The sequence below is a fragment of the Chiroxiphia lanceolata genome, chromosome 9, assembly GCF_009829145.1.
Source record: "Chiroxiphia lanceolata isolate bChiLan1 chromosome 9, bChiLan1.pri, whole genome shotgun sequence".
Taxonomy (NCBI): Eukaryota; Metazoa; Chordata; class Aves; order Passeriformes; family Pipridae; genus Chiroxiphia; species Chiroxiphia lanceolata.
In genome coordinates, this window is record NC_045645.1 from 27787379 (window position 1) to 27810845 (window position 23467).

Genomic DNA, 23467 nt, shown 5'->3' on the forward strand with positions numbered 1-23467 from the left:
TTGCCCCCGGCCCATGTGGCATTGGACTTTGGAAGTGGCAACAGGGAGTGGAAGAAGAGCCCCAGCGGCCTCTAAGCAGGTGTGTGTGGCTGCTGTGGGGGGTGGATGGTGGTGGGAACCTCTCTGGCTGAAAACTAGGGGGCCCCTCGGTGGGACTGAAATGGTGTTTATGCCTGGGGACTATTTAGGGCAAGGATTTACCTGGATTTCACCTAGAAGGGCACAACCTGAGCCACCTCTGTTCAGACCTGTGTGTCTTCCAGTCCTGAAATTACCACAAAGTGCCTTAGAAATTTGAGTGAGAGGAGTGAGGAGGGGTTCAGACAGTGTGTGACCATCTGCCAGTGTTTGGGGAGGCTTGTGGTGATGGGGGCAGTTTGGGTACCAATGCTGCAAGAGGAGATGAGGGGGCTCGAGGGTGACACTCCCTCCCCAGCAGCTGGAGCTTCACTCGTGTGCTGACCTGGGTTCTCCTTAGAATTTCCTCTTCTGCATGGGACTGTTATAATTAATAATTAATTCTGGTGTCTACTTGGAATTCTTTCTGGACATGAAAGGCAGGAGGAGAAATCCCTGTTGCTATCCCATCCCATAGCTCACAAGAGCATAGCTCCACTATTCCCTGTCTCTGTCCTTACTCATTTCTTTGCACATAACTCCTTGTCCTGCTCAGAGCTTTGACAATATCCCTTCCCTACCACGTATAAAATGGGGTTTCACTGCTGTGTCACAGAGGTGAGGTTGATTTCTCACCTCTCTGGGAGGCCTGTGACCAGTGGTGCTTTGCAGCTGGGAATGCAGGAGGATCCTACCTGGATGCCACCTATCTAAGGGGGCTTTATAAGCGAGATGGGGACAAACTTTATAGCAGGGCCTGTAGCAATATGACAAGGGGCAATGGTTTTAAACTGAAAGAGGAGAGATTTAGGTTAGGTTTTAGGAGGAAATTTTTCCCTGTGAGGGTGGGGAGGCCCTGGCACAGGTTGCCCAGAGAAGCTGTGGCTGCCCTGTCTCTGGAAGTGTCCAAGGCCAGGTTGGAGGGGGCTTGGAGCAACCTGGGATAGTGGAAGGTGTCCCTGCCCATGGCAGGGGGTGGGATGAGATAATCTCTCAGGTCTTTTCCAACCCAAACCATTCTAGGGTTCAAGAATGCTTCCAAAAGCGGCCCATTTAATGCTGGTGTTTTATAGGGACCTGGAAGTTAAGGCAGATGTGGAGATGGCTTTTCCTTGCCTCTGGGCATCTTGGAAAGGATGCTGGTTTTCCAGCACGCTCCCAAAAGCAGAGAGCAGCTGCCATGGGGGACTTGGAGGGGAGTGAAAAGCTGTTGATCAAACACACTGTGGCTTTCTCCCTTGCAGGCTGCCAAAGTCGTTTGGGACTTTAGCTCCCCAAAACCGGAGAGGATCTTGCTGGCAAGCTTGTGATGGACCCCCGGGCCCCTGCCTGGCACCCCCAGCCCCGGGAGAGGCCTCCAGCCTGGGGGGCTTGGGCAGAGGGGCACCACGGTCCCCCCTCCCCGCTCCGGCGGCAGCTCCTCCGCGCAGGGCACTCCCCTCGCCCCGGCTCCTGGGACGGGAGCCACGTCCCGGGATACCCCCGGGAGGAGGGACACCCCCCCCGCAGGGACACCCGCAGACGGGCCTCGGGGGCCGAACACCACGGCAGCACCTACCCCAGCCCGCCGTACTCCAGGTGAGAGCTGCTCCCGCCGACCCCTCTCCTCGAAAACCTTCCTAAATCAGGGATCGTCCCCTGTCACCGCCCGCGGGTCCTGCGCTTGTGGCTGCGCAGGGAAACAGCGTGTCAACGGGTGATGTTCGGCTATTAAAGCAGCCCCTGACTTGTGTATTTAAGGCTGTGTGGCAGTCGTAGCTCTGATTTCTTCTTCTAACTGTGGCTTCTGTGGTTGCCGTTTCACACGCTCCGTCTTGGTCCCGAGGTGCATTTTTTTCCCGCGGATTTGATTAAAAGCAGTCCTTTTTTTCCTAAGTGCAAGGTGAACAATAAAAATGCAGAGGCTAATATAGGAGCAAGAGGCAGCCTGCAAGCTCAGCTGCTGAAACAGCAGAGGGTGGATGGATAAAATGTGGGCTGGAGGATGCTCTTGGTGCTGAGAAAGAGCTTCAGTGCTCCAGCAAATTTGGGTTGATTTTCCTGAGTTATGGCCCTTGGTGAGTTATGGAGTGGGCACGTGGGGTTTTGAGGCTGAACGATGCTCATGCTGGGAAGGGGGTGTTGCACAGGGCTGACCAAATCCCTGTGTAAATTGGGAAGGGTTAAGCAACCTGAGTGCCAGGTGGGTGGCTTGGGCTGGGAGCTGTGGGCACAGCAGCTCCAGAGCTTGGCAGAAAAGACAAGGGAAGGTTCCAGCAAGACCTTAGTGCCCCTTCCAGTGCCTAAAGGGGCTACAAGAGAGCTGGAGAGGGACTTGTAACAGGGGCATAGAGTGACAGGACAAGGGGGAATGGATTAACGCTACCAAAGGGCAGGGTTAGATGGGATATTGGGAAGAAATTCTTCCCTGTGAGGGTGATGATGCCCTGGCACAGGTTGCCCAGAGAAGTTGTGGCTGCCCCATCCCTGGAATATCTCAAGGCCAGGTTGGGTGGGGGGTTGGAATGAGATGACTGTTAAAGGTCCCTTCCACTCCACACCATTCTGTGATTCCCTGAAACTGGGCATCACCTGAGACTTCAGTGCACAGCTTTCTCACAGGTGGGGATGGGAAGGTATCCAGACCTCCTACTGCTCCTTCCAGGTGCGATGCTGGATCAGTGTCTGGCCCTGCCACTGGGCAGGGGTCCTGGCTTTATTTCCATCCCCATTCCTGCCTCCAAAGGTCCCATTCTTCGCACAGGTTTAACCCCAGATGTGGTCCAGAACCCACAGTGGTGCCCTTCCCTCCTCAGATTATGTTGTGTTGTTTTTCAGGCAAGGATATGAAGACCCCCACTGGCAGTATCCAGCAGCCAGCTACAGGGATGACTATCCCTACCAAAGCCACCAGAGGCAGCCGGTGGCCTGGCAGGGTGACAGAGGTATGGGCTTATCCTTTGGATCTCGGGATGGAGTCAGCTTGCTTGCAGAAGAAGTGATGCTTTCTCTGGGATGGGCTCTTTTCCCAGGGCTTGCACATGTGCAGGGCTTTTTCCTGCTCACACTCCTGGGTGGTGTTCTACCTGTGCAGCACAGGCTGCCAGTTTGCATTTAGGAAACCTGAGCAGGACCTAGGTGCACCCAAGGGATGTTTGATCTTCATTTCCATGGCTAAAATCCTGTGTCATTCCTGGTTCCCGGCTGAGCTTGATGGTGCTGTGTGATCACGGTGACCAGGGCCTCTTTTCTGCTGTTCCTGGAGTTTTGGGGCTGAACAGAAGGGAAGGGAGGAAAGGGGAGAGGACATCAGTGCTGTGTTGACAGACATGTCCAGGAGGGTGTTATACCTCCAATATGTCAGGATAATTTGGAAGCAAATGGGGTGTGCATGGCAGATTGCCGGACTCGTGGCTTTTCTTTTGCTCTTCATTGTTGCTCTGGAGGGGTGGTGCTAAATCTTGATTCCCTCTCTAGACCCAAGACAGGGAGAGCCTTATGGCAAGAGCACCAGTTACCAGAGCCAGCACTACTACAGGGGCTACCACCCCAACCTGGCCACGGGCCCCCCAGGGCAGGACAGGTAAGGGTGGCCACTCTGGGCAACCTGGGGCAAGCATTGGCTGCAAAATCAGCGGGTTTGTGGCTGGTTCCAAAATTTCAGACCTTCAGGGTGTCTCCCTTTGCTCCCACCTGCAGGATGCAGACCTATGGTTCCCACGAGGAGAGCTACACCTCGGCTGCCAGGAGGGAAGGGGCAGGGGGAGGAACCCTCGGCAGCAATTCAGGGGAGGCTGGTGGCCAACCCCGAGAGGTAACCTCAGTATGGGCAGGGGTGGAGGACAAGAGGCTTGGGGAATTTCCCAGAGATTCGGGGAGCAATCCATTTGTCCCCACTCCAGCTGAGGAGAAAAGGGACACTTTGCTATGTTACACTCAGTGTCTAACAGTCCCTGGGGATTATTTTAGTGGGTTATTAGTGTTTATGAACTCCATCTCCTGGGCTGTTGTTCCCCAAGTGAGGGGCTGTGCACTGCTGTGTCCCAGAGCCAGGACAGAAATCCAGGCTTGGTGGGATGCTTTTCTGCAACAGAGCTGGGGAAGGGGCTGTAGCACAAGGTGAGGGAGCTGGGGGGGCTCAGCCTGGAGAAAAGGAGGCTCGGGGGGACCTTCTCACACTCTACAGCTTCCTGAAAGGAGGCTGTAGAAAGCTGAGGGTCGGTCTCTGCTTCTGGGTAACAAGTGACAGGACAAGGGGAAACAGACTCAAGTTGTGCCAGGAGAGGTTTAGGTTGGATATTAGGAAAAAAAATCTTCACCAAAAGGCTTGTCAAGCCCTGTCACAGGCTGCCCAGGGAGGTGGTGGAGTCACCATCCCTGGAGGGATTTAAAAGGCTCGTAGGTGTGGCACTTGGGGTAGTGGTGAAAATGGCTAGGTTAATGGTTGAACTCAATGATCTTAGGGGTCTTTTCCAACCTAAAAAATTCTATGATTCTGTGATTCAGTCCTCCCTGGGTAGCTGGCAGCTGTGTGTCAGTGTCAGCTCCATCAAACCAGTCCTGCTCCTTCACACTTGTGTCCTGATTGCTGTTTTGCCAAGGACAAATTAAAAGATCAAATGAAAATATCAAATCAAAGCTGCTGTGGTGATTTTAGTCCGGGGTGATGCTTTTTTGGGTTCCCAAGCCCCATCTCCTTGGCTGTGTTGAGGAGCTCATCTTAGGGCCAGGACAGCTGTCAGACTAGACCAGTGGCTGATATAAATTATTTTTCAAAGCCTTTGCAAAGGTTATGTGCCAGGATAAACCCAAGATGCTGCAGGGCATGAGCTGGGAATCAGCTTTGCTGTTCCCGCTGGGCACTTTCCTGGAGCAGCAGAGCTGTCCCACTGCCCTGGGAGCAGGAAAGCAGAGGTGTCCCTTGTTCCTCAGCTAGGTTTGTGTTCTCCCTTCCTCACAGCCCAGCCTGCTCCTGCAGTACCACGAGTCAGGGCTCAGCTCCAGCAGCCACGAGCTCAGCCAGTACATCCGTGACGGTGCCGACCAGTATGACCCTGTGCTTCCAGGGAGCTGGAACGTGGAACAAACAGGTGAGCTGTGTGTGGGGGGGGTGATCTGACAAGGAGGGAGCAAAGGAATAAATGGCTGGGGGTAGGAGACTGGCTGTCTCACAGCTTTGGTCTGTTCCTGGAGGAGGTTTTGCAGGCACAAGGTGTGACTGTGGGGCTGTGGGGTGGGACTGTGATCTGGGGGCTCTGCCTGGGTAGGCGCAGGACCTATTGTGCACACCTGCTGCTTTTGGGGACAGTTCTGGCATAGGGGGGGTCAAGGGAGAGCTACTGAAGTTGTGGGACAAGGTGGAAGCTGGTGATGTCCTCCATAGTGGATGTGGGGTGGAGTCATGTTTTGATCTGATTGAGAGACACTTCTGCTTGAATTAAGGTGCAAAGTAGACCATGTGCTGAAGTCAATAGTATGGATTTTATTTAACAGTAAATGTAAGGTAAAGAGAGAGAAGGAAATAGGAAAGGGCCTGGAGAGGAGGAGATACGAGATACCAAGCAGAAGACAGTCACCACCTATGGATCCAGCAGCATCCTGTTGGTCCTTCTTCACCCTGGGCTTCTTAGTGGAGGGAGTCCTGGAGTTGTTCTTCTGGGGATACCAACTTTATACAGTCCAAGTTCTGGGTATCCATGAGGTGGTCCCAGATGCTGTTCCCATAACTTGGGGTGATGTGTCTGAACAGTTGCTTCCTTTCCCACAGCTTACCACAGTGGAATTTTTGTCTGGGTGCATTAACCAGGCCGTGCTAGCCAGATCTCACCTTGCCAAGCCTGGAATTAGCACCTTCCTGTTGCAGATTCCTCCCTCCTGTGCTTGTCTCAAGTTCCTGCTGGGGTGGCTTATCCTATGGCAGGTTCTTTCTGTGGCCTTGACAGTGCTTGAGACAGGCAGCTGTGCTCTATAAGTCCTTACAGGTTGGTATGAGGGGACTCACAGTGGCCTGTGTGTCATTGCAGGGAGTCCCTTGGTGCCGACCCCGGCCGTTCCCCTCAAGTTCTCTCGGCCGCACACGTCGCTGTGCTTTGGAGCTGGAGGACACCTGGTGCTGCCACGTCCCCACCACCCTGCAGAGGGGCAGCTGACCCACGTTGATCTGCACAGCCTGGAGGTATGACACAGCCTGGACCCCCAGACTCCCCTGGTCCCCTCGCTGGAGTGGCTCCTCCTGCCCTGAGGGCTGCAAACACCGTTCATCACCCAAACAGCCTCCTTAGCAGCCTTCCTGTCCCCTGCTCCCATCTTCTCTCCATCTCACGTGGATTTTTGAGTCTGCATCGTGCCAGGCTGTGCCTGGGTGTTGCTTTCAGCCTTCACCTCTGTAACCCTTGGCACCTGCTTGCAGCGATCCCTTCTGTTGGAGGGGGACCGATGTGCTCCGTAACTCTGAGGGACAGCTCCACTCACCCTCCTGAGGTGCTCCAAATACAGAGGCTGTATCCATCCCCAGAGTCTACCACAGCATTTCAGTCTCCTACTTTTCCTCCCAAAGGAGGCAGATGCCATCTCAGCAGGCATTTCTTTCCTGGACCTTAGCCCTGGGTCCATGTGATGGTTCAGGGTCTGTGCTCAGGGGTTCCCTTAAGGCAGCACAGACAGTGGGTTCACTGGCACCACGGAGCCCTTGGCCAAGGCACTGGCTTTCAGATTGCCCATCGAGGGCTGGCCTGGTTTCTGGAGTCCAGCTGCTGAATTTGCTTCTGTTTTTCAGGCACTCCTTCATGGCACGAAAGAGCTGGAGGAGCTGCAAGCCTTCCCAGGGCCCCTGGCCAGGTATGCTGCACCTGCAGGTCCAGGAGCTGCGTCCCCCTGGCTGTCTCCTTTCAGAGGAGACATGAGCTCAAGGCAGGCTCCAGGGTCCCTGTGGTTTTGAGTTATCTGCAAAGGCCACATCTAAGTTCAGGGTGGGATCCCAGCCCCTTTGATGAAGCGTGGGTTGATTTGGATAAAGGGAGATGTTTTGGGGTCTTTTTTGAATATTCATGGGGTGTGTGTTCCGTGTGGTTTGTATGTCTGACCTTATTTTGTACTGATGTCCCAGAAAAATCAGGTTTTTTGCATCTCTTTATAAGTCTGAAGTCCTGGGTCAACCTGTGGTTAAGCTTTTCCTAAGGTTTTTGTCCCCTGAGACTGCTGAGCACAGAATGTGCCTTCATCCAGTGTGGGCCCTGGTGTGTTGCATCAAGTTGTGTCTGTGTTGTACTGGTTACAACAGTGTGTTTCTGGCCACTCACAATCCAAGCAGGGAGAGAAAAGGAAAAACTGTTTACTGAGCAAAAGAGCTGCATATACACAGAAGCTGGGTAGAGGACCTGGAGGTCCCCCTGCACTGTGCTCTCAGGAGACCTCACTTGGAATACTGAGTATAGTTCTGGTTTCTCCAGCATAAGAAGGACATGGGAACTGTTGGAGAAAGTCCAGGGAAGGCCCATGAAGTTGATAAAGAAACTGGAGCACCTCCCCTATGGAGACAGGATGAGAAAATTGAGGCTGTTCAGCCTGGAGAAGAAAAGGTTGTGTGGAGGCCTCACATCAACCTCTCAGTCTCTGAAGGGGGACCTACAGGGAAGACAGAGAGGGAATCTTCATTGGGAACTGTAGTGATAGGATAAGGGGGAATGGCTTCAAACTGAGAGTAGGTTTAGATTAGATATTGGGAAGAAAGGCTTCCTGAGAGGGTGAGGAGGCCCTGGCACAGGTTGCCCAGAGAAGCTGTGGCTGCCCCATCCCTGGAAGTGTCCAAGGCCAGGCTGGATGAGGCTTGAAGCAACCTGGTCTAGATCAAGGTGTCCCTGCCCATGGCAGGGCTGGAATGGGATGATCTTTAAGGTCACTTGTAACCCAAACCATTCTGTGATTCTGGATTACCACTCGTGCCAAAGGGTATGTTGGGAATCTCCATATAATACGTTGGTTTGGTTGAATCAGGATCAACATCTTCATTCCCAGTCTCTCTCCCCTGTCTCATCCATGCTTTCTTTCCAACTCTCTGGCAATTTTATTGTACGACAGCAATTTTGCCTGACTTGCAACCAGCTTAAAGGTTTCTGCTTGTGTTTCAGTCCCAAAGGGTTTCTGTGGTCACAAGTGTGACCCTCCACTCTGCCAGTTAAGTAACAGATTGTTCCTGCTCCTGCAGCCTCGGACATCCATGGATGTAACGGCAGCCCAGCAAAGCAAAACTGAGGGTCTTTGCAGATGGATGGAGGAAAATATTACCAGGAGGGCAGAGAGAGGGCTTGAAGTGCACTTTGCATCCCTAAAACAGAGAAACCTGCAGAGTTGTAATAATGAGAAAATTTGGGTGGTTTTGAGCTTAAATGTGCCATGTGGTCATTGGCACAGGGGATCTTCTCCAGCTCTTGCTTGGAACCTTTGGCATTCCCATCAGTGAACCTGGGGACTCTTTAAGCCTGAATGATGTCCTAGACTGCTTTGCCTTGGGTTTCTTTGATGCCTTTCTCTGGTGCTGTAGGGAAGATCTGCACAAGGTGGATGTGATGACATTTTGCCAGCAGAAGATCGCCGTGGGCTGTGACCCCTCAACACAGAGGGGCAGAGATTCAGCTCTTCTCTGGAAACTCCTGGTCCTCCTCTGCAGGCAGAATGGGGTAGGTATCCCATGGAAGGGGATGACTTTTTTGATCTGAGAAATGACACAAGTTGTATATCCCTTAGGTGCCTCTTGATCCAGTAGCTATTTTTAAGGGGGGCATGTACCTTAAGAGAATCCCATTTCCATAGCACTATCCATCAGTTTGATGCTGCCTGGATATTTGGAGCAAATTCTTCTCTGTGACTGCTTTTGATCCTCGGGAACCACCAACAACCCAATGAAAGGGACTGGTGCCACCTTTGCTGAGCAGCCAGCGCTTGCACGTAAAAGGGGGTTGTTCCCTTAATCCATGGAAATCCACCCCATCTTAATCTGTGGTTGCTTGTTGGAAGCAGGTGGATAAGGTCTTCAGAGAGATTGCAGTGAAGGTGTTCCTAGTTGTGCTGAATCCTTTTCCCTCCAAACCTGTGTGCTGGTGGCCAAGGCTGATCTGACTGGGGCGATGCGCTGGGATGAGGATGCAGGTGTTGTGAGGGTGTTGGACTGGAAGGGCCATCAACCTTTGCTTGTGGGGCAGCCCCCAAGTGCCTCATTCCTTCCCTTTCCCAGTCCATGGTGGGCTCGGACACGGCTGAGCTGCTGATGCAGGACTGCAGGCGTGAGGAGAAGTACAAGAGGCAGGAGCCTGCAGCCAACCTGGTGGGGCTGATGGACGACGAGTGGGCGTCACGGCAGCCGGGGACGCTGGACCTCATCACCGGGGAGGTCCCTCCCGTGGTGGAGACACAGGCACAGATAGTGGAGAAGTTCACCAAGCTCCTCTACTACGGCAGGAAGAAAGTAAGTGGTGAGTGGGACCCAGGACAGATGGGGCTTGAGGGTTTGTCCTCTTTAGGTGGGTTTTAAAGGGAAGGGTGGCCAAGAGGTGGTTGTGGGATCGACCCTTCAAATTGTGTCTGTGCAACAGGGCTTTTGGCAGTGATTTCCCACCATTGGGAACTGGGATGGGGGACCCAAGTGAAGATGCGATGCAGAGGCTTTTACCAGCACTGCACCTTTAGTTTCATAGAATCCTAGAATGGTTTGGGTTGGAAGGGACCTTAAAGATCCTCTAGTTTCAACCTCATCTGCAGCTATGATCTCCAGGGATACCTAAGGCAGAAGGAGAAGACAGGAGGGTTGGATGCAGAGAAATTTGAGTGCCCAGGCTGGGATCCCACGGTGGCATTGAGAGCTAGCAGGCAGCACAGACTACTGGAAAATCAGGAGTCCTGCAAATCCCCAAGCGACAATATTGCCATGAAGGTCTAAGTTCTTGTAATTGTTCAAGGTAGAAGGATAAAGGGATCTCTCTGGAAGAGATTTTTGAAGGGTACTAATTAAAGCCAGAGCAGTTATGGGCTCTTCTCTGAGCTGGGGGAGCAGAGGGTTCCCTGGCAATGGAGGAGGACAGGGAAGCAGAGTTAACGTAAACCCTTTTTCTCCTCCCCCTTGGCTGCAGGATGCTCTGGTCTGGGCTATGAGAAACCAGCTGTGGGGCCATGCCCTCTTCCTCTCCAGCAAGATGGACCCTCGGACCTACAGCTGGGTGCTCACCGGGTAAGGGGGAGAAGCCAAAGCAGGGTGTGATGCTCCATGGCTTTGCCAAGCCTGCTGTCCCTTCAGTGCCCTCAGCCCCAGAGCACTGCAAAAAGGGCATTGATTTCAGGTGGAGCTTTTTAGAGGGGGCAAAGAGGGGAGAGAGCATTCATCCAGATAGGCCTGAGTCCTTCAGTCTTCCTGATGGACAGGAGAAACAAAATGAGGGCTGGAAAGCAGGAAGAAAGCCATTCCCTGGATGTGTGGTGTTGATTTATTCCGAGTCTTTGGCTTCACCTCTGCACTAGCAAAGGCAGCCATGGGGCAGGGGGAGCTGAGCCATCTTCCCTATGATCCAGCCTGGTCCCAGCTGTTCATCCCACTCGTATGAACATTTTCTGGTGGAATTAACGTACTTAGTCTGGATTGGGCTGATCCCTTCAGGGAGAGTTAAGCAGAAATTTTCTGTCTTGTGGAACCCAAATCCTTTTAAGGAGGTTTTATCCCTTGTTGTCCTGGAGACCTGCCTGCTCTGGAGGTAATGCAGATCGTCATCCCTGTGGGCTGATGATCCTCTCTGCCTCCTTTTTACAAGGGCATGGAGTGACAGAACAAGGGGGAATGGCTTAAGCTGAAGGAGTGTAGATTTAGATTGGATACTGGGAAGAAATTTTTCCCTGTGAGTGTGGTGAGGCCCTGGCACAGGTTGCCCAGAGAAACTGTGGCTGCCCCATCCCTAGAAGCGTCCAAGGCCAGGTTGGACAGGGCTTGGAGCAACCTGGGCTAGTGGAAGGTGTCCCTGCCCATGGCAGGGGGTTGGAAGGAGATGATCTTTAAGGTCCCTTCCAATCCAAACTATTTTGTGATTTGCTGGAAAGCCCCTCAGGATGTCGCTTTCGTGGAGCATTTGGGACATGCCCTTGGAGGTGAATGAGGGTTTGGGGTCCCTATCTCTGCTGTCTCCTTGCAGGTTTACCAGCACACTGGCCACCAATGACCCCCTGCAGACCCTCTTCCAGCTCATGTCCGGAAGGATCCCTCAGGCAGCGCTGGTCTGTGAGCAGGAGGCTGCCCCTGGCACGTTCCCCTGTGCTGTCACCTGCCTGTGACACCCACCTTGTGGTGACAATCTCTGCTCACCTTTGCTGTCCTCTGTCTCCCTCCAGTGCTGCGGTGATGCCACATGGGGGGACTGGAGGCCCCACCTGGCTGTGATGTTGTCCAACAAGGTTGGAGACGTGGAGCTGAACCACCGAGCCATCGTCACCATGGGAGACACTTTGGGTGAGCTGAGACCACTGGGAGCAATGGTCATGGGGGAGTAGGCACCTACAGTATCAGAGCTGGAGCTGCTCAGGCTCCCCTAGTTCTACCACTGAACTGAAACCTAGGTATAAAAATCAGCAGTCAGGGAAAACGGACAAAAAACACGGAGAAGGGAGGGGTCGGGGTCTGCATGGACAGAGAAGGAAGGCAGGGCTGTTGGGTTTGGGCTTTTGTGTGAGCTTGGGGGCCTCCAGCACAACACTGACTACGTGGTGATGTCTCAGGACTAAATGTTTGCCTTTTCACTCCCATCCAGCCAGCAAGGGAGCAGTCGAAGCAGCTCATTTCTGCTACCTGATGGCAGACATCCCTTTTGGCTACTTCGGGCACAAGGCAGCCCGCATGGCCCTGCTGGGCAGCAGCCACCGGTGAGTGAGCCCGGGGGGCTGATGCTCCTGCCAGGGGCACCTGTCCCACCTTCTGCCCACCCCTGGGATCTCACTCCTGTGCCAAAGCAATCCCTGTTTGGGGTTTTGGTGCTGTGAATGTAAGCTGTGTGGGGCTCTTTGGGCAGGGACCTCTGCTCTTGCTTGCTGACCCTGCTCTTCCCTGCAGCCAGGTGTTTGCCCGGTTTGCCAGCACGGAGGCCATCCAGAGGATGGAAATCTTGGAGTACTGCCAGCAGCTACGACAGCCCGAATCCTTCCTGCTCCCCTTCCAGGTAGCAGAGATGCTCAAGTACATCTTGTGCAGCAGCTCAGACCTGCCCCAAAACATGAACCCATCCTCATAAAGCCAAGAATTCAGGCTGCTCCTGGGGCTTGTTCCCTTGCTGGGCTTTGGAAGTGATGGGGAGGCTGCTTTGGCACAGAGGGGGCTCACCCAGGGCAGATTTTGGGGTGCACAGTGTGTGTGATCAGTGCTTGCTCAGGTCTGGTTGCCTTCCTGCTCTCTGGATGGTGGATGGGCTTGTCCCATGGCAAACCAGCACCTGGCTGTTGCTGCCTCAGGCACTGCATGGATTGGGTGGATACATCCATGGGAGTGTTCCAGGCCAAGTTAGATAGGGCTTGGAGCAACCTGGTCTAGTGGAAGGTGTCTCTGCCTCCATGGCAGGGAGGCTGGAAAGCGATGATCTTTAATGTCTCTTCCAACCATTCCGTGATTCCATGGAGCTGCTGTGCTCTCCCCAGCACCTGCCTGGTTCAGGGGGTGGGGCTGGATGCCCCCATGGGAACGGGTGGAAGTGCCCCTGAGTTGCAGGTCACGAGACCCATGATCTGGGTGGTCCAGGTCACACTGGGATGATGTGCCACGGCAGAGGGCACCCCCAGGCACATCCCTCTCCCTGGTCCCCCATTGCTGCTGTGCTTCCCTCTCCCAGGTGTACAAGCTGCTCTACGCCTCCCGCCTGGCCGACCACGGGCTGCCAGCCCAGGCCCTGCAGTACTGTGAGCAGATCTCCACGGTGCTCCTGCACCAGGACCCAGCCACCCACCCTGTCCTGGCCCAGCAGGTGATGAAGGTGAGTCTGGGACATCCTCCATTCTCAGCAGGGTGTGATAATCACTCAGGAGCTGGTGTGGTGGGAAGCATCCTCGGTTTCTCCTGTGGCTGGCGGTGCTTGGCAGCTCTGAGCAGCCCCCCAGTGTTTGCTGCCTGGTGTGGGTGGAGTACAGCAAAGCCAACACCTCTTTGGGGTCTCTAATCCCCATGGATTTAGGGTAGAAAGCAAGGGAATTTTGTTGACTGCCAAGTAGGGGCAGAGTTATTTGGAAATAAAGGATGCTTTTAGTTCTGGAGGGGCTTTCTGAACTTCTAAATGGCACAGACTTTAGAAGCTGAAGTGTGAATGCTTCACATTTCCCCTCCAGTACATCACCCATGACTCTGGTTACCTGCTGGGGGCATTTTTGGGGTGACAGTCAGTAGGAGCATGTCCAGCTTGCAGCACCAAGCACAGCCCTCTGCTTCATGAGCAGGGTACTGGGGCAGGGAGGGTGAAGCAAATCATCCCAGGTTCCCTGGGAAGGTTGGGAGCTGTAGGGAGACCAGGTCTGTCCTCTCTGTGCACATCACCAGGGCAGTGCCAGGGCTGCTTAAGCCTTCCTCCATCCTTTGAGACCAGGTTGGATGGGGCTTGGAGCAACCTGGGCTAGTGAAAGGTGTCCCTGCCCATGACAGGGGGTTGGAATGAGATCTTCAAGGTCCTTTTCAACCCCAAACCATTCTGTGGTTCCATGAAAGGGGCACAAGCTGTGGTGCCCCTGAGGTGAGGGGCAGCAAGGATGCCCATCTGTAGCAGGTGCTGCTGAAATCACCCAAAATTTGGCTGGCACGGCCCCCCTCCCTCCCCAATCATCGAAGCCTATTTACTGTGTAACAGCCTCTCAGATCTGCTGTTCTGCTGGGGATAATGCTTCTCCTGGGAGAAAACACTTTCATCTGAAAAACTAGTGCATTCGTAGACGCTCTTGTCTTTGATGTTTTAGGCTGTGTTACAAATTATGATACACATTAGTGTTTGATTAAGACTTCCCCTCTTTTGAAGCTAGGGACTATATACAACCAGGTGCTGGTTCATTAATATTGGATCAAAGTGCACATTAGCTTTTGGATTAAACATTCCTCCCGTTTAGGAGTAATCATGCTTATAATTTCCTTTTTCCTGCAATTGATTTAGGATGAACATAGGTGTGTTTGTAAAGAGGTGGGACAGTGGGTCTGTAGGGAGTTCAAACTCCTGTCTGGGTGCTGGGTTACTCTGCTCTCCATGGCCAGGCCCTGTCCCAGGCTGGGCTCTGGCTGTGCAGGTTGTGTCTTGCTGTAACATCAGAGTTGGGAAGTGTGTTTTGTGCTCGCTTGGAGTTTGTTTTTAAAAAGTTCAGAAATAGAAAGAAATGTCTGATGGAGAATAGCGTGGAAGGGATACCTGAGACCTGTGTGCTGTGGAGCTGCAAGGACCTGTGTGACTTTGAGTTGCAAAGTCACCTCTGGATGGCTTTTGGTGGCCCCTGATACAGCAACCTCATAGCAAAGTGTCAAAGATAAATGAGCGTGAAGGAGCTGGGGGATAACTTGATAAACCTCCAAGAAGTGGGTTGATGCCAGCAAGAGAAAATTCAGTAAAGATGTGGATGAAGAGCAGTGCTTTGAGTGTCATCTCCCATCATCCAGCCATCTTAAAACTGGGCTCTTGTCTAAGCAATTCCTTCAGGCTGGGATTTAGCTCTGCAGGGAACCCTCCATCTCACCCTGGACTTCTGGGTTGCTCCAAAACAACCTCTTGCTCCATTGATGGTAGCTGGAGCCCCATGTCACTGAGAGGGCTGCAGCCAGGGCAGCAGGACTCCTCTTTTGTGGGAGGAATTAAACACACAGCAGCAATACTGCAGAGAGGGACCTGGGGGAGACAGTGGAGCATGGAAAAAATACCGAGCAGCAGCATAACAGGATGTTACTACAAAAGGGAAAAAAAAAAAAAGCCAATGTTACAGTGCTATTCAGGGTTTTAAGAGCAAAAACTGCATGTCTGAGACAAGGAGGTGATAATCCCCCTCTGCTGGGGTCTCAGGGGTCTTGGCTGGGGCACTGTGTCCTGATTGGGAGACAGGGCCAAATTGGAGCAAGCGCAGTAGAGGAGAGTTGGGATGATAAGAGATTGAGGAGGAAATGACCTCTGAAGAAGGCCTCGGGGTTATTTCTTCTAGGCAAGATATGCTGGGGGGGAAAGGGGCACGGGGGATGAGATAACAGCCCTCTGGCATGCAGGAGGCTGCTCTTTAGGGATGCTGCCTGGCTGTCCCCGCAGCTTCCACAGGAGCAGGGATAGAGAGGCTTAATTTGTGGCAGGGAAGATTTCACTTAGATATTAAGAAAAAACTCTTTAGCTCTTAAGGATGTTAAGCATCAGGGGACAGGCCTGGGAGGCTGTGAAATCTTCTCAGAGATTTGTAAGCACAGATCAGACAACCACCAGCTCCTGCCCATCCTTGTGGGGTAGGTGAGGGGCTGATGCACAGCCCTGGAAGCTGGGCTCTTTCCAGGGCTCCTGGTGGGGTGTCCTGCAAACCTGGCAGTGCCCCAGGCTGGCTGTTAGGTGGGAAAAAGATGATAGTTACCTGCCTGTTTGATGTGAGGAGCGTTTTGGCAACAGGTATTTTGGCATCTCTGTGGACCTGCTGAGGCTCCCTGCAGGGCACAGGATGGGCCAGCACCTCTGTGGCAGTATGGGCGAGGGAAAAAGTCCTGCACAAGAGGCTAGTGTTACTTTTACCCCCATATTGTGAAGTGATGCTATTTTCCCCTGACCCCTGTGCCCAGCCATGTGCAGTTGATCCCTGTGGATCTGACATGTGTGATGATCTCTGTTGTCCTCCTGGCCCCCCAGCTGGCTGAGAGGCTGAAGCTCTCTGACCCTCTGCTCCTGGAGATGCCGGAGCAGGACCAGACGCTGGAGCCCGACTGGCTGGAGCAGCTCCGAGCCTGCTGCCGGGAGCAGGAGGTGAGGAGGAGTGAGGATATGGAGTGGGACAGCTGGTCTGTGTTGTTTTGTCTGCAAGGAGCATCCTCCTCCTCTGTCCTCAGTCTGAGGGGATGAGGAGGGATGCTCAAAGGTTGTTGTTTCCCCAGTGTCCTCTCTCTCGGCTCGCGAGCCCCGAGATGTGGTCTCTGCTGTGGGACCTGCAGCTTCAGTGTGAGCAGTGCCTGAGGGATGCAGAGCTTCACAGGAGAGAAAACGCTCCTCCTTTTGGCTCAAGGGGGGCAGGCAGGGGCTGGTGCGTGGGTGGGTGATAATCTCCCCTTGCAGGGAGGATGTTGCAGAGGACACTGGTGGGGTGTCACCTCGCGGGTGTACTCCTGGGTCCTTCAGCTGTACCTGGTCCTTGGATTAATGCTTTTTGTTCAGGTTTCATGCCTGCTTTTGGTTTTGTGGCCTTCCCCATCTCATTTCTCCTGACTGCTCCCAGTGGTGCTGCAGCCCACCCTCGCTTGTTAGGACAGAGCTATCTCTGTGCTGGTGTGGGTCTCACCTGCAGTCTGGTGCAGGCTGTGAGGCCCAGACCCACAAACACCATGCTTTCCTATACATTGGCCTTGTGGTTTCCTTAGTTTTTGCTCTGTGACATCCTTTTTTTCTTTCTGTTTTGTCATGTTTTCCCTCTGACTCCTTGCAGGTGGAAGATGACCTTCCTCCAGAGGTGATCCCTGCTCAGCCAGAGCTCTCCTGTGCTGTTCCTCCGACAGCAGGTAAAGAAAATGAAGCAGCAGGTTGTGGTCACCCCAGCAGGCTTTCCCATATGTGGAATTGTGCTGTCACGGGCCGGGAAGCAGCTCCCCACTCCCTGGAGTTTTTTCCAGCAGCTACTCCTTGCTCCTTGCATCTCCCCAGAGCTCAAAGGTTGCTCCTGCCTGGATGCATCCCTCGGGCATGGGCTGCAAAGTGAGGGGTTGATACTCATGTCCTCTTGCAAAATCTGAGTAATTTGGGCCCAGTTACCACAGCTTCAGGGGTCCCTGTGGGTGCTGTGGGAGGAGAAGAGGAGCTGGGGGTGGGTGCTGGATGGAGGGATGTGCCTCCTGGCTGAGCCTCGGGGGAGATGGCCCCATTCCCAGGCAGTCCTGTGAGGGTGCAAACTGGAGCTGAACTAAAGGGATTTCACACTTACAGAGTGAAGGATTTGGGAAGGAGCTCATCCTGCTGTGTGCAGAGCTGCAGGATGCCTGTTGGTGAAGCCCCAGCATTTCCCCTTTCCTGCTGCCTCTTTGACCCCTTTGCTTTGCCTCTTGGTGACCCCAAGAGTCCCCTCCAGCATCAGCCCACACAGAGGGCCAAGAGATGCCAGGATGAGGGACACAACCCTTCCCTGGTGTCAAGGGAAGAGCTGGAGAGGTTTCCCTTCCCAGCTGGACAGTGCATCCATTGGGATGTCCCACTGAGGAGAAGCCAGGGGCTGGTGACCCATCAGCATTGCTTCACACCCACGTCCATCAGCTGGGAACCTCTGCACAGCCCCCTGCTCCTTGCTGCTGCTTGGATCTAGGTCTCCGCTGGGAATGCTGGCACTGAAGGGTGGAGAACAGAGGCTGGTGCAGACAGGATGAAACACAACTAATTCCTTCAAGATGTTGCTTCCTATCAGCTTCCCCTGCTGCTGCCAAATTCCTTTTCAGAGCTTTCCCAGGCAGTAAAAAGGATCATCAATCCTGATTGCCTTCTGCTGCTATCAGGGCTGAGGCTATGATCTTCCTTCCCTGGAAGGAAGTCCCAGGTGTGATGATCCCATTGGCTTGGCTTCTCCAAGCAGTCAGGTCTGCTCTGTGTGGTCTCTGCAGCTCCCTTTGCCAATGCTCGGCCCTTTTGTTCATTGTGAAGGGTGCCCAGAGTCACCACCTGAGGGACCTGCGTGCAGAGAAAGCTGGCTTGGGGCTGAATCCATCCATCTTGGAAAAACAAAGCCTGAATGAGGTGCCAGAGAGGGATATCCACATGGTCACAACAACCTCCCCCTCCATCCTTATAGCCTGGGCTGTCCTCCCTGACTTTTTCCAGCTGAGCTTGCCAGGCAGTATCAAATTGAGCATCCATCCTCCTCCCTGTGGATCCTGAGCATCTCCAGGCCATGTGGGAGCAGCTCACTGAAGCCAACCCTGAGCAAGCTGGAGGCAATGCTGGCAGCAAAGCAGAGGGTTTGATAGCACTGCATCCAAGAGGTGCCATAATCTTTCCCTATGGGATCTGGGTCCTGCCTGCCATGTTTCACGGCAATGGGAGAGAAGTTTTCCAGGGCCCAGTGTGTTTCTGGCAGGAGGCTGCCGAGCTGGGATAAACAGGACTCCCACCTGGGACCAGTGTGTGTGTTAAATAAAACAAACCCCACTTGCTCAACCAGCCTTTCAAACAGAAACCCAACCCTGAATAAATCTGCTTAAAGCAAGAAACTCATCCATGGGCGCTGCTGTGGAGCAGGAATAAAACTTCCTGGTGAATTTTCTTTCCTGCTCAGGGTGTGCAGCAGGAATGGAGGAAAAGGCTCAAGGCCCCAGGCTCCTTTGAAATTCTGGTGCATATGCTGCTTGTGGGCTCTTTACTTCCATATCATTCCCCTTCTGAGCTCCTTTGCAACCTCAGGCATGTTCCCAGGAGGTTTTTCCCCCCCTGTCTTTCCCAGCCCACCTTCCTTGAGGCTTCTGAAAGGTTTCTGCTGCTGTGCTGTGTCCTACCTCCTCCCTTGCTTGATCCCTGGGGTCTTTCCTCCTTCCCCCAGCTCCTGCTGATGTGTAAGGGAGAAGGGGATAATTCTATGCAGAAGTCTGATGGAATTATAAACGTTATAAAAACTGTAAGCTCCTGAGGTGTGGTTTGGTTTTTTTTTTTTGCAGATGGAGAGCCTGTCAGTGAGCTTCCCCGGAGCGAAGGCTACCAGTATGACCCATGGTCCCAATCTGTGCCACCCCAGGGACCCAGCTCCCAGGAGGATGTGTCCCCGTGGTCCCCAGCCCCTGCTCAGGCTGCAGAATCACCGCTGCTCAGTGCTGGCCAAGAGCTGCAGCCCCCCACATCCTCCCCAGGAACAAGCACCCCTCCAGGAGGGGGTTTTGCTGAGCCCCCTCCGCAGCCAGTGCCGCCAGCAGGTGAGTGCTGCTGCTTTGTTTCCCTGAAAAAAAAATCACAGAATCCCTGAATGTTTGTGTTGGGAGGCACCTAAAGCTCATCTTGTTCCAACCCCCTGCCATGGGCAGGAACACCTTCCACTAGACCAGGTTGCTCCATGCCCCGTCCAGCCTGGTTTTGAACACTTCCAGGGATGGAGCAGCCACAGCTTCTCTGTGCCAGTGCCTCATCACCCTCACAGGGAAGAATTTCTTCCTTAGAAATTGCCTTTAAAGATGCACCAGTTCAGCCTTCACCTCCGTGGTGCTGGCAGGGACAGGCACCAGAATGGCCTTTTGCATCTCTTGGGGGACATCTCGGCCACCACAAGGGTGACCGTGCTCTGGGATGGGATGATAGAAGCACTGGAAATACCTGTGATGGATACATAAGAGCTCCTCAGGTCAAACCCTGACTCTGTCCTCCCTTCTGCTCTGCAGGAGGAGGTGGAGAGCCCTGGGATGACCTGCTGTGCCCCAGGAGTGTGCAGCCAGCCTTCCCAGCAGAGCAGGTGAGTCAGAGGGGCCAGGGACACCATCCCACTGGGGGTCCTGGGCGAATCTGGGACTTGCTGGCTTATCCTTCCACACACTGAACTTGCACAGAATCCCCCCATCATGGTGTCAGTGTTCCCCCTGGGGGACAGCTTCCCACCACTGGAGTGCCTGGCTGTGCCCTGCTGTGTGTGCTCCTGCTTACACCTGCTGTGTAAGGGATGCAGGGTTCCCTAGGGATGCTCTCCACTAATCCTGGCATGGAGGACTCCCGGGGGCACCCTGACCATGCCCTGTGCGGCTCCTCCGGGGACAGCACGTGGCAGCTTCCATCTGTGACAGCAGGAGGAGTTACAGACAAGGACTCGGACTGCCTCGGAGACCTCCACTGTCTCCTTGGATGACAGCCGGCCTTCCTCGGAGAGCGAGGACGCTGCCCAGGAGGAGGCGGAGAAGCCGGATGAGGACAAGGTGAGCATGATGTGAGCCTCGAGCTCTGAGCTTGCATGTCCCTTTGCCAGCCCAGCCCCTGGCACAGTGGTGCCCATTCCCAGCAGGTGTCTGGGGGGGCCCCAGGGCATTCTCACCACCTCATCCCTTTCCTCTCTTTTCCTTTGTGACAACCTCCGTTTCCCAGAGCTCCGGATTCAGGTGGTTTGGCTGGTTTCGGTCGAAACCCACCAAGGAAACTTCTCCCACAGCCGCATCCGAGACAGACTCAGACCCCCCCGTGTTGGAACCGCAGGTAGGGGACAAAATGCTGTCCTGGCCCTGGTGACACCCCGCATGACACATCTCCCCATCACCTGCTGCTGCTGTACTCATCCAGAGGCTGTGCCACTGCCCAGCTTTTTGTGGCCGTGTCCCTTTCTGTGTGGGGACAGAGCTCGACTGGGAGCCCTTTCAGCCTGGAAGTGAATCCTTGATTAATAATAATTGTAAATTTATAAAGCCTCTTTAATGTGGGAGGTCCTCTGAGCCCTTGGCAAACTCCACGGGGATTGCTTGCTCTGCACTGGAGCGGAACACAGCTGTGAGTGGCAGGTTTTAGGAGCTGAAAGGATGGGAAAAACTCTTTAATTGGAAGCACAGCAGCAAGGGGGAAGAAGCCCTGTGTGGTTATCCCAGTCCTGGCCAAGTCCTTAGGGTGTCACATCCCTGAGGGTGGGTTTGGAGCTAGGTCCACCACCCCTGAAAGCTTCCTCCTGGTTGAGAAAGACCTACAGACCCAGAGCAGGAAATTCTGGGATATTATTCCAAAACTAGCAGGAAATGAAGAACGGAGGGGGATCCATGGACCTGGGTGGCCCCTCATGCTGTACCCAGGCTTGGTGTCCAGCCTTCTGCCTAATCCAGAGCTGTGGGGTGGTTCACCTCTGTGGCAGGGTTGCTTGCCCTGACCCTGTAGCCACTCCTTCGCTGGGTTTCCTGCAGCTCCTGGGGTACTTCTCCAGCAGGACTGGGTGCAGAGTGGGACCCCAAACGTGTGGTGTGTGGTACCTGGCACAGGGGTTCTCTCACCACACAAGGAGTTTCTGCTCTAAACGGGTGGCTGTGGTTTCAGGAGCGGACATCGCCATCCCCATCTGATGCCCCTCTCACAGCTGGGACAAATCCTTTGGCTCAGCCTCTCTCCAGAAATCCCGGTAAATGCTGTGTAGGTCCCCTCACCCCTCTCCCCAACAACCTTTTAGAATCTTCTCTTAAGGTTTGGGGTCTTTTTGTTGTTGTTTCTTGCCCCAGGAGGAACACAGGTTCAAAATACCTTTGGTTTTAGTCCAGTGTCCTTGGAGGTGACAGGCTCACAGGACAGGGATGGAGGGCAGTCAGCAGGACAGCAGGTGAGGAGAGGAGGGGGATGTGTCTGTGCATGATGAGGGGTGTGTCCAGGACACCTCTCTGCTTAGGGAGGCTCTGAAATTGGGGGGTGGCTGTTAAATTTCTTTCTCTCCAGCCCTTCCAGGCAGGCTACCCCGGGCCTCTCCCACCTCTCCCACCACTGGGGACAATCCCCCTCTACAACCCTGCCCAGGTCTCTCAGGTGAGAGCATCTTCCCGAGAGGTGGGCGGTGCTGGATGGGGCTGGGAGTGGTTCTTGGCTTTGGGGGGACGGCTTCTGGGTTTGGATGGGGGGGTGTCTCCTGGCTTTTGGGGTGATGCCAGATTGCAGGCTATCTGCTGTGGGCAGGGGGATTTAGGGGACATCAGCCCCGGGTCTAAGGGGTTTTATAAGAAAATTAGTTGGTGAAGGACAGTGATGGGAGAGTGATAGAGGATGGAAGTGGTGGGGCGGATATATGTGTGGCTGCATCCTGATGACAGCAAATCCACGTTTTGGGGTACAACCCACCCTTACACCACCTCTCTGTCTCTGTTTCCCAGCTTGCTGCTGCTGCCAGACCCACCCAACCCAGGCTGCTTTCCCAGCGCCGCTACCCCAACCCGCTGTGAGGGGGCTGGAGGGGTGGCACGTATCAATTGCAGGAAGTTTTTTAACCAAATTAGTGTTTGTGGTTATTTTGGGGGGTGGTGGGGTGGTGGCAGAGGTTGGCAACGTCTGCCAACCATCTGGTGGGGGAACCTTGTAAAGTAAGGGGGAGGTTTGTGGGTTTGAAATCAATACGAGCTGGGGAGGTGGGATGAACAGTTTGGTGACCCAGGTGGGACCCCACCAGCGAAGCCTCCCTTCTGCAATCATCCAGCTGGCACTGGGTGAGTTCACCTGGGATCTTTGGAGCAGGGAGGAGCCAAAGGGTGAGTGTTTAAATTCCCCGAGGAGATTCTGTGTAAGTTACGAGTGGCAGTGCAGCACTGAGTGCAGATTTGGTGGAGTTATTGGTGCTCAGCTTGATCAGAGGAGGTTTGGAGACCCTCCTAAGGTACAAGGGGAGGGGGCACGAGTCTCTTCTATGATGCAGAAGGGTTTTGGAGACTCACGTAACAACAAAAACAGGTGTCTGGGGGCTGCCATCCATTTGTGGGGGGGGGTTGTTGTAAAATAAAATTGAGAGATTTAATGTCAATGAAGTGTGGGGAGAGGCTTGGGGGTTTAAAGTCAACAACTTGGGCAGGATGATAAAAAAAGGGTATCTGGTTGCTGCAGGCCCAGCCTCTGTCATCCATTTGGTGGGGAATGTTGCAAAATAAGATTTGGGGATTTCAAGTCAATAAATGGGGGTGGTGGAGGTGTTTCACAGGACAGGTCAGGCTGGAAGGGACTGCAGTGGGGTGGGGTGTATGGTCCCACCTCCCTGCTCAGGCAGGGTCATCCCAGAGCACATGGCACAGGATCGTGTCCAGACAGTTCTGGAATATCTCCAAGAGAGGGAGACTCGGCACCCTCTCTGGTTTCTGTTCCAGTGCTCTGTCACTCGCACAGGTAAGAAGTTCTTCCTTATCAGTTTCTGTCTGTTGCCTCTCACCTTGTTGTGCGGCACCACAGAGAAGAACCTGTCTCCATCCTTTCCGGCACCCCCCTCTCTTTAGATATATGTGCACAGTGATGCACACGCCCCTCTCAAGCTGTCTCTTCTCGAGGCTGAGCGGGTGCAGCTCCTTTCCTCCTAAGGGAGATTTTTTTTTTTCAGTCCCTTTATCTGTCCCTCCACTGGAGCCCCGGTTTGAGGGTTTAAATTCAATTAAAGGGTTGAAAAGTCGGTGTCCGGGGGAGGGTGCGGAAGGGCAGGAACGACGGGAAAAAAAAAAAAAAAAAAGGCGTCCGGGGGAGAGTAGTCTGAATTGGGTTATGGGGCGCTGCCC

At 53.9% G+C, this 23467-nt stretch overlaps 1 protein-coding gene across 2 annotated transcripts; it reads left to right on the top strand.

The window, feature by feature from the left end:
- Nucleotides 1-26: 26 nt before the first annotated feature.
- LOC116790945 (protein transport protein Sec16B-like) lies at nucleotides 27-22196 on the top strand. Of its 2 annotated transcripts, none has more exons than XM_032696492.1 (26): nucleotides 27-79; nucleotides 1362-1695; nucleotides 2935-3041; nucleotides 3574-3679; nucleotides 3796-3910; nucleotides 5057-5186; nucleotides 6120-6271; nucleotides 6872-6933; nucleotides 8636-8771; nucleotides 9326-9556; nucleotides 10218-10315; nucleotides 11265-11346; nucleotides 11461-11578; nucleotides 11877-11988; nucleotides 12176-12281; nucleotides 12945-13085; nucleotides 15951-16064; nucleotides 16738-16810; nucleotides 18944-19195; nucleotides 19655-19725; nucleotides 20051-20179; nucleotides 20346-20453; nucleotides 21273-21354; nucleotides 21452-21549; nucleotides 21663-21749; nucleotides 22091-22196. In XM_032696492.1, the coding sequence occupies exons 2-26, from the start codon at nucleotides 1427-1429 to the stop codon at nucleotides 22157-22159; spliced, it is 3048 nt and encodes a 1015-aa protein (XP_032552383.1). In that variant the 5' UTR covers nucleotides 27-79; nucleotides 1362-1426; the 3' UTR covers nucleotides 22160-22196. The 2 variants fall into 2 exon arrangements, with proteins under 2 accessions (XP_032552383.1, XP_032552384.1); XM_032696493.1 differs by having other exon boundaries at nucleotides 20054-20179.
- The last annotated feature ends 1271 nt before the right edge of the window (nucleotides 22197-23467 follow it).

Coding starts and splice junctions, on each gene's coding strand:
- LOC116790945 (XM_032696492.1), top strand. CDS start 1,427: ATGGACCCCCGGGCCCCTGCCTGGCACCCCCAGCCCCGGGAGAGGCCT. Junction 6,934..8,635: donor TTCCCAGGGCCCCTGGCCAG/GTATGCTGCACC, acceptor CTGGTGCTGTAG/GGAAGATCTGCACAAGGTGG. Junction 16,811..18,943: donor TGCTGTTCCTCCGACAGCAG/GTAAAGAAAATG, acceptor TTTTTTTTGCAG/ATGGAGAGCCTGTCAGTGAG.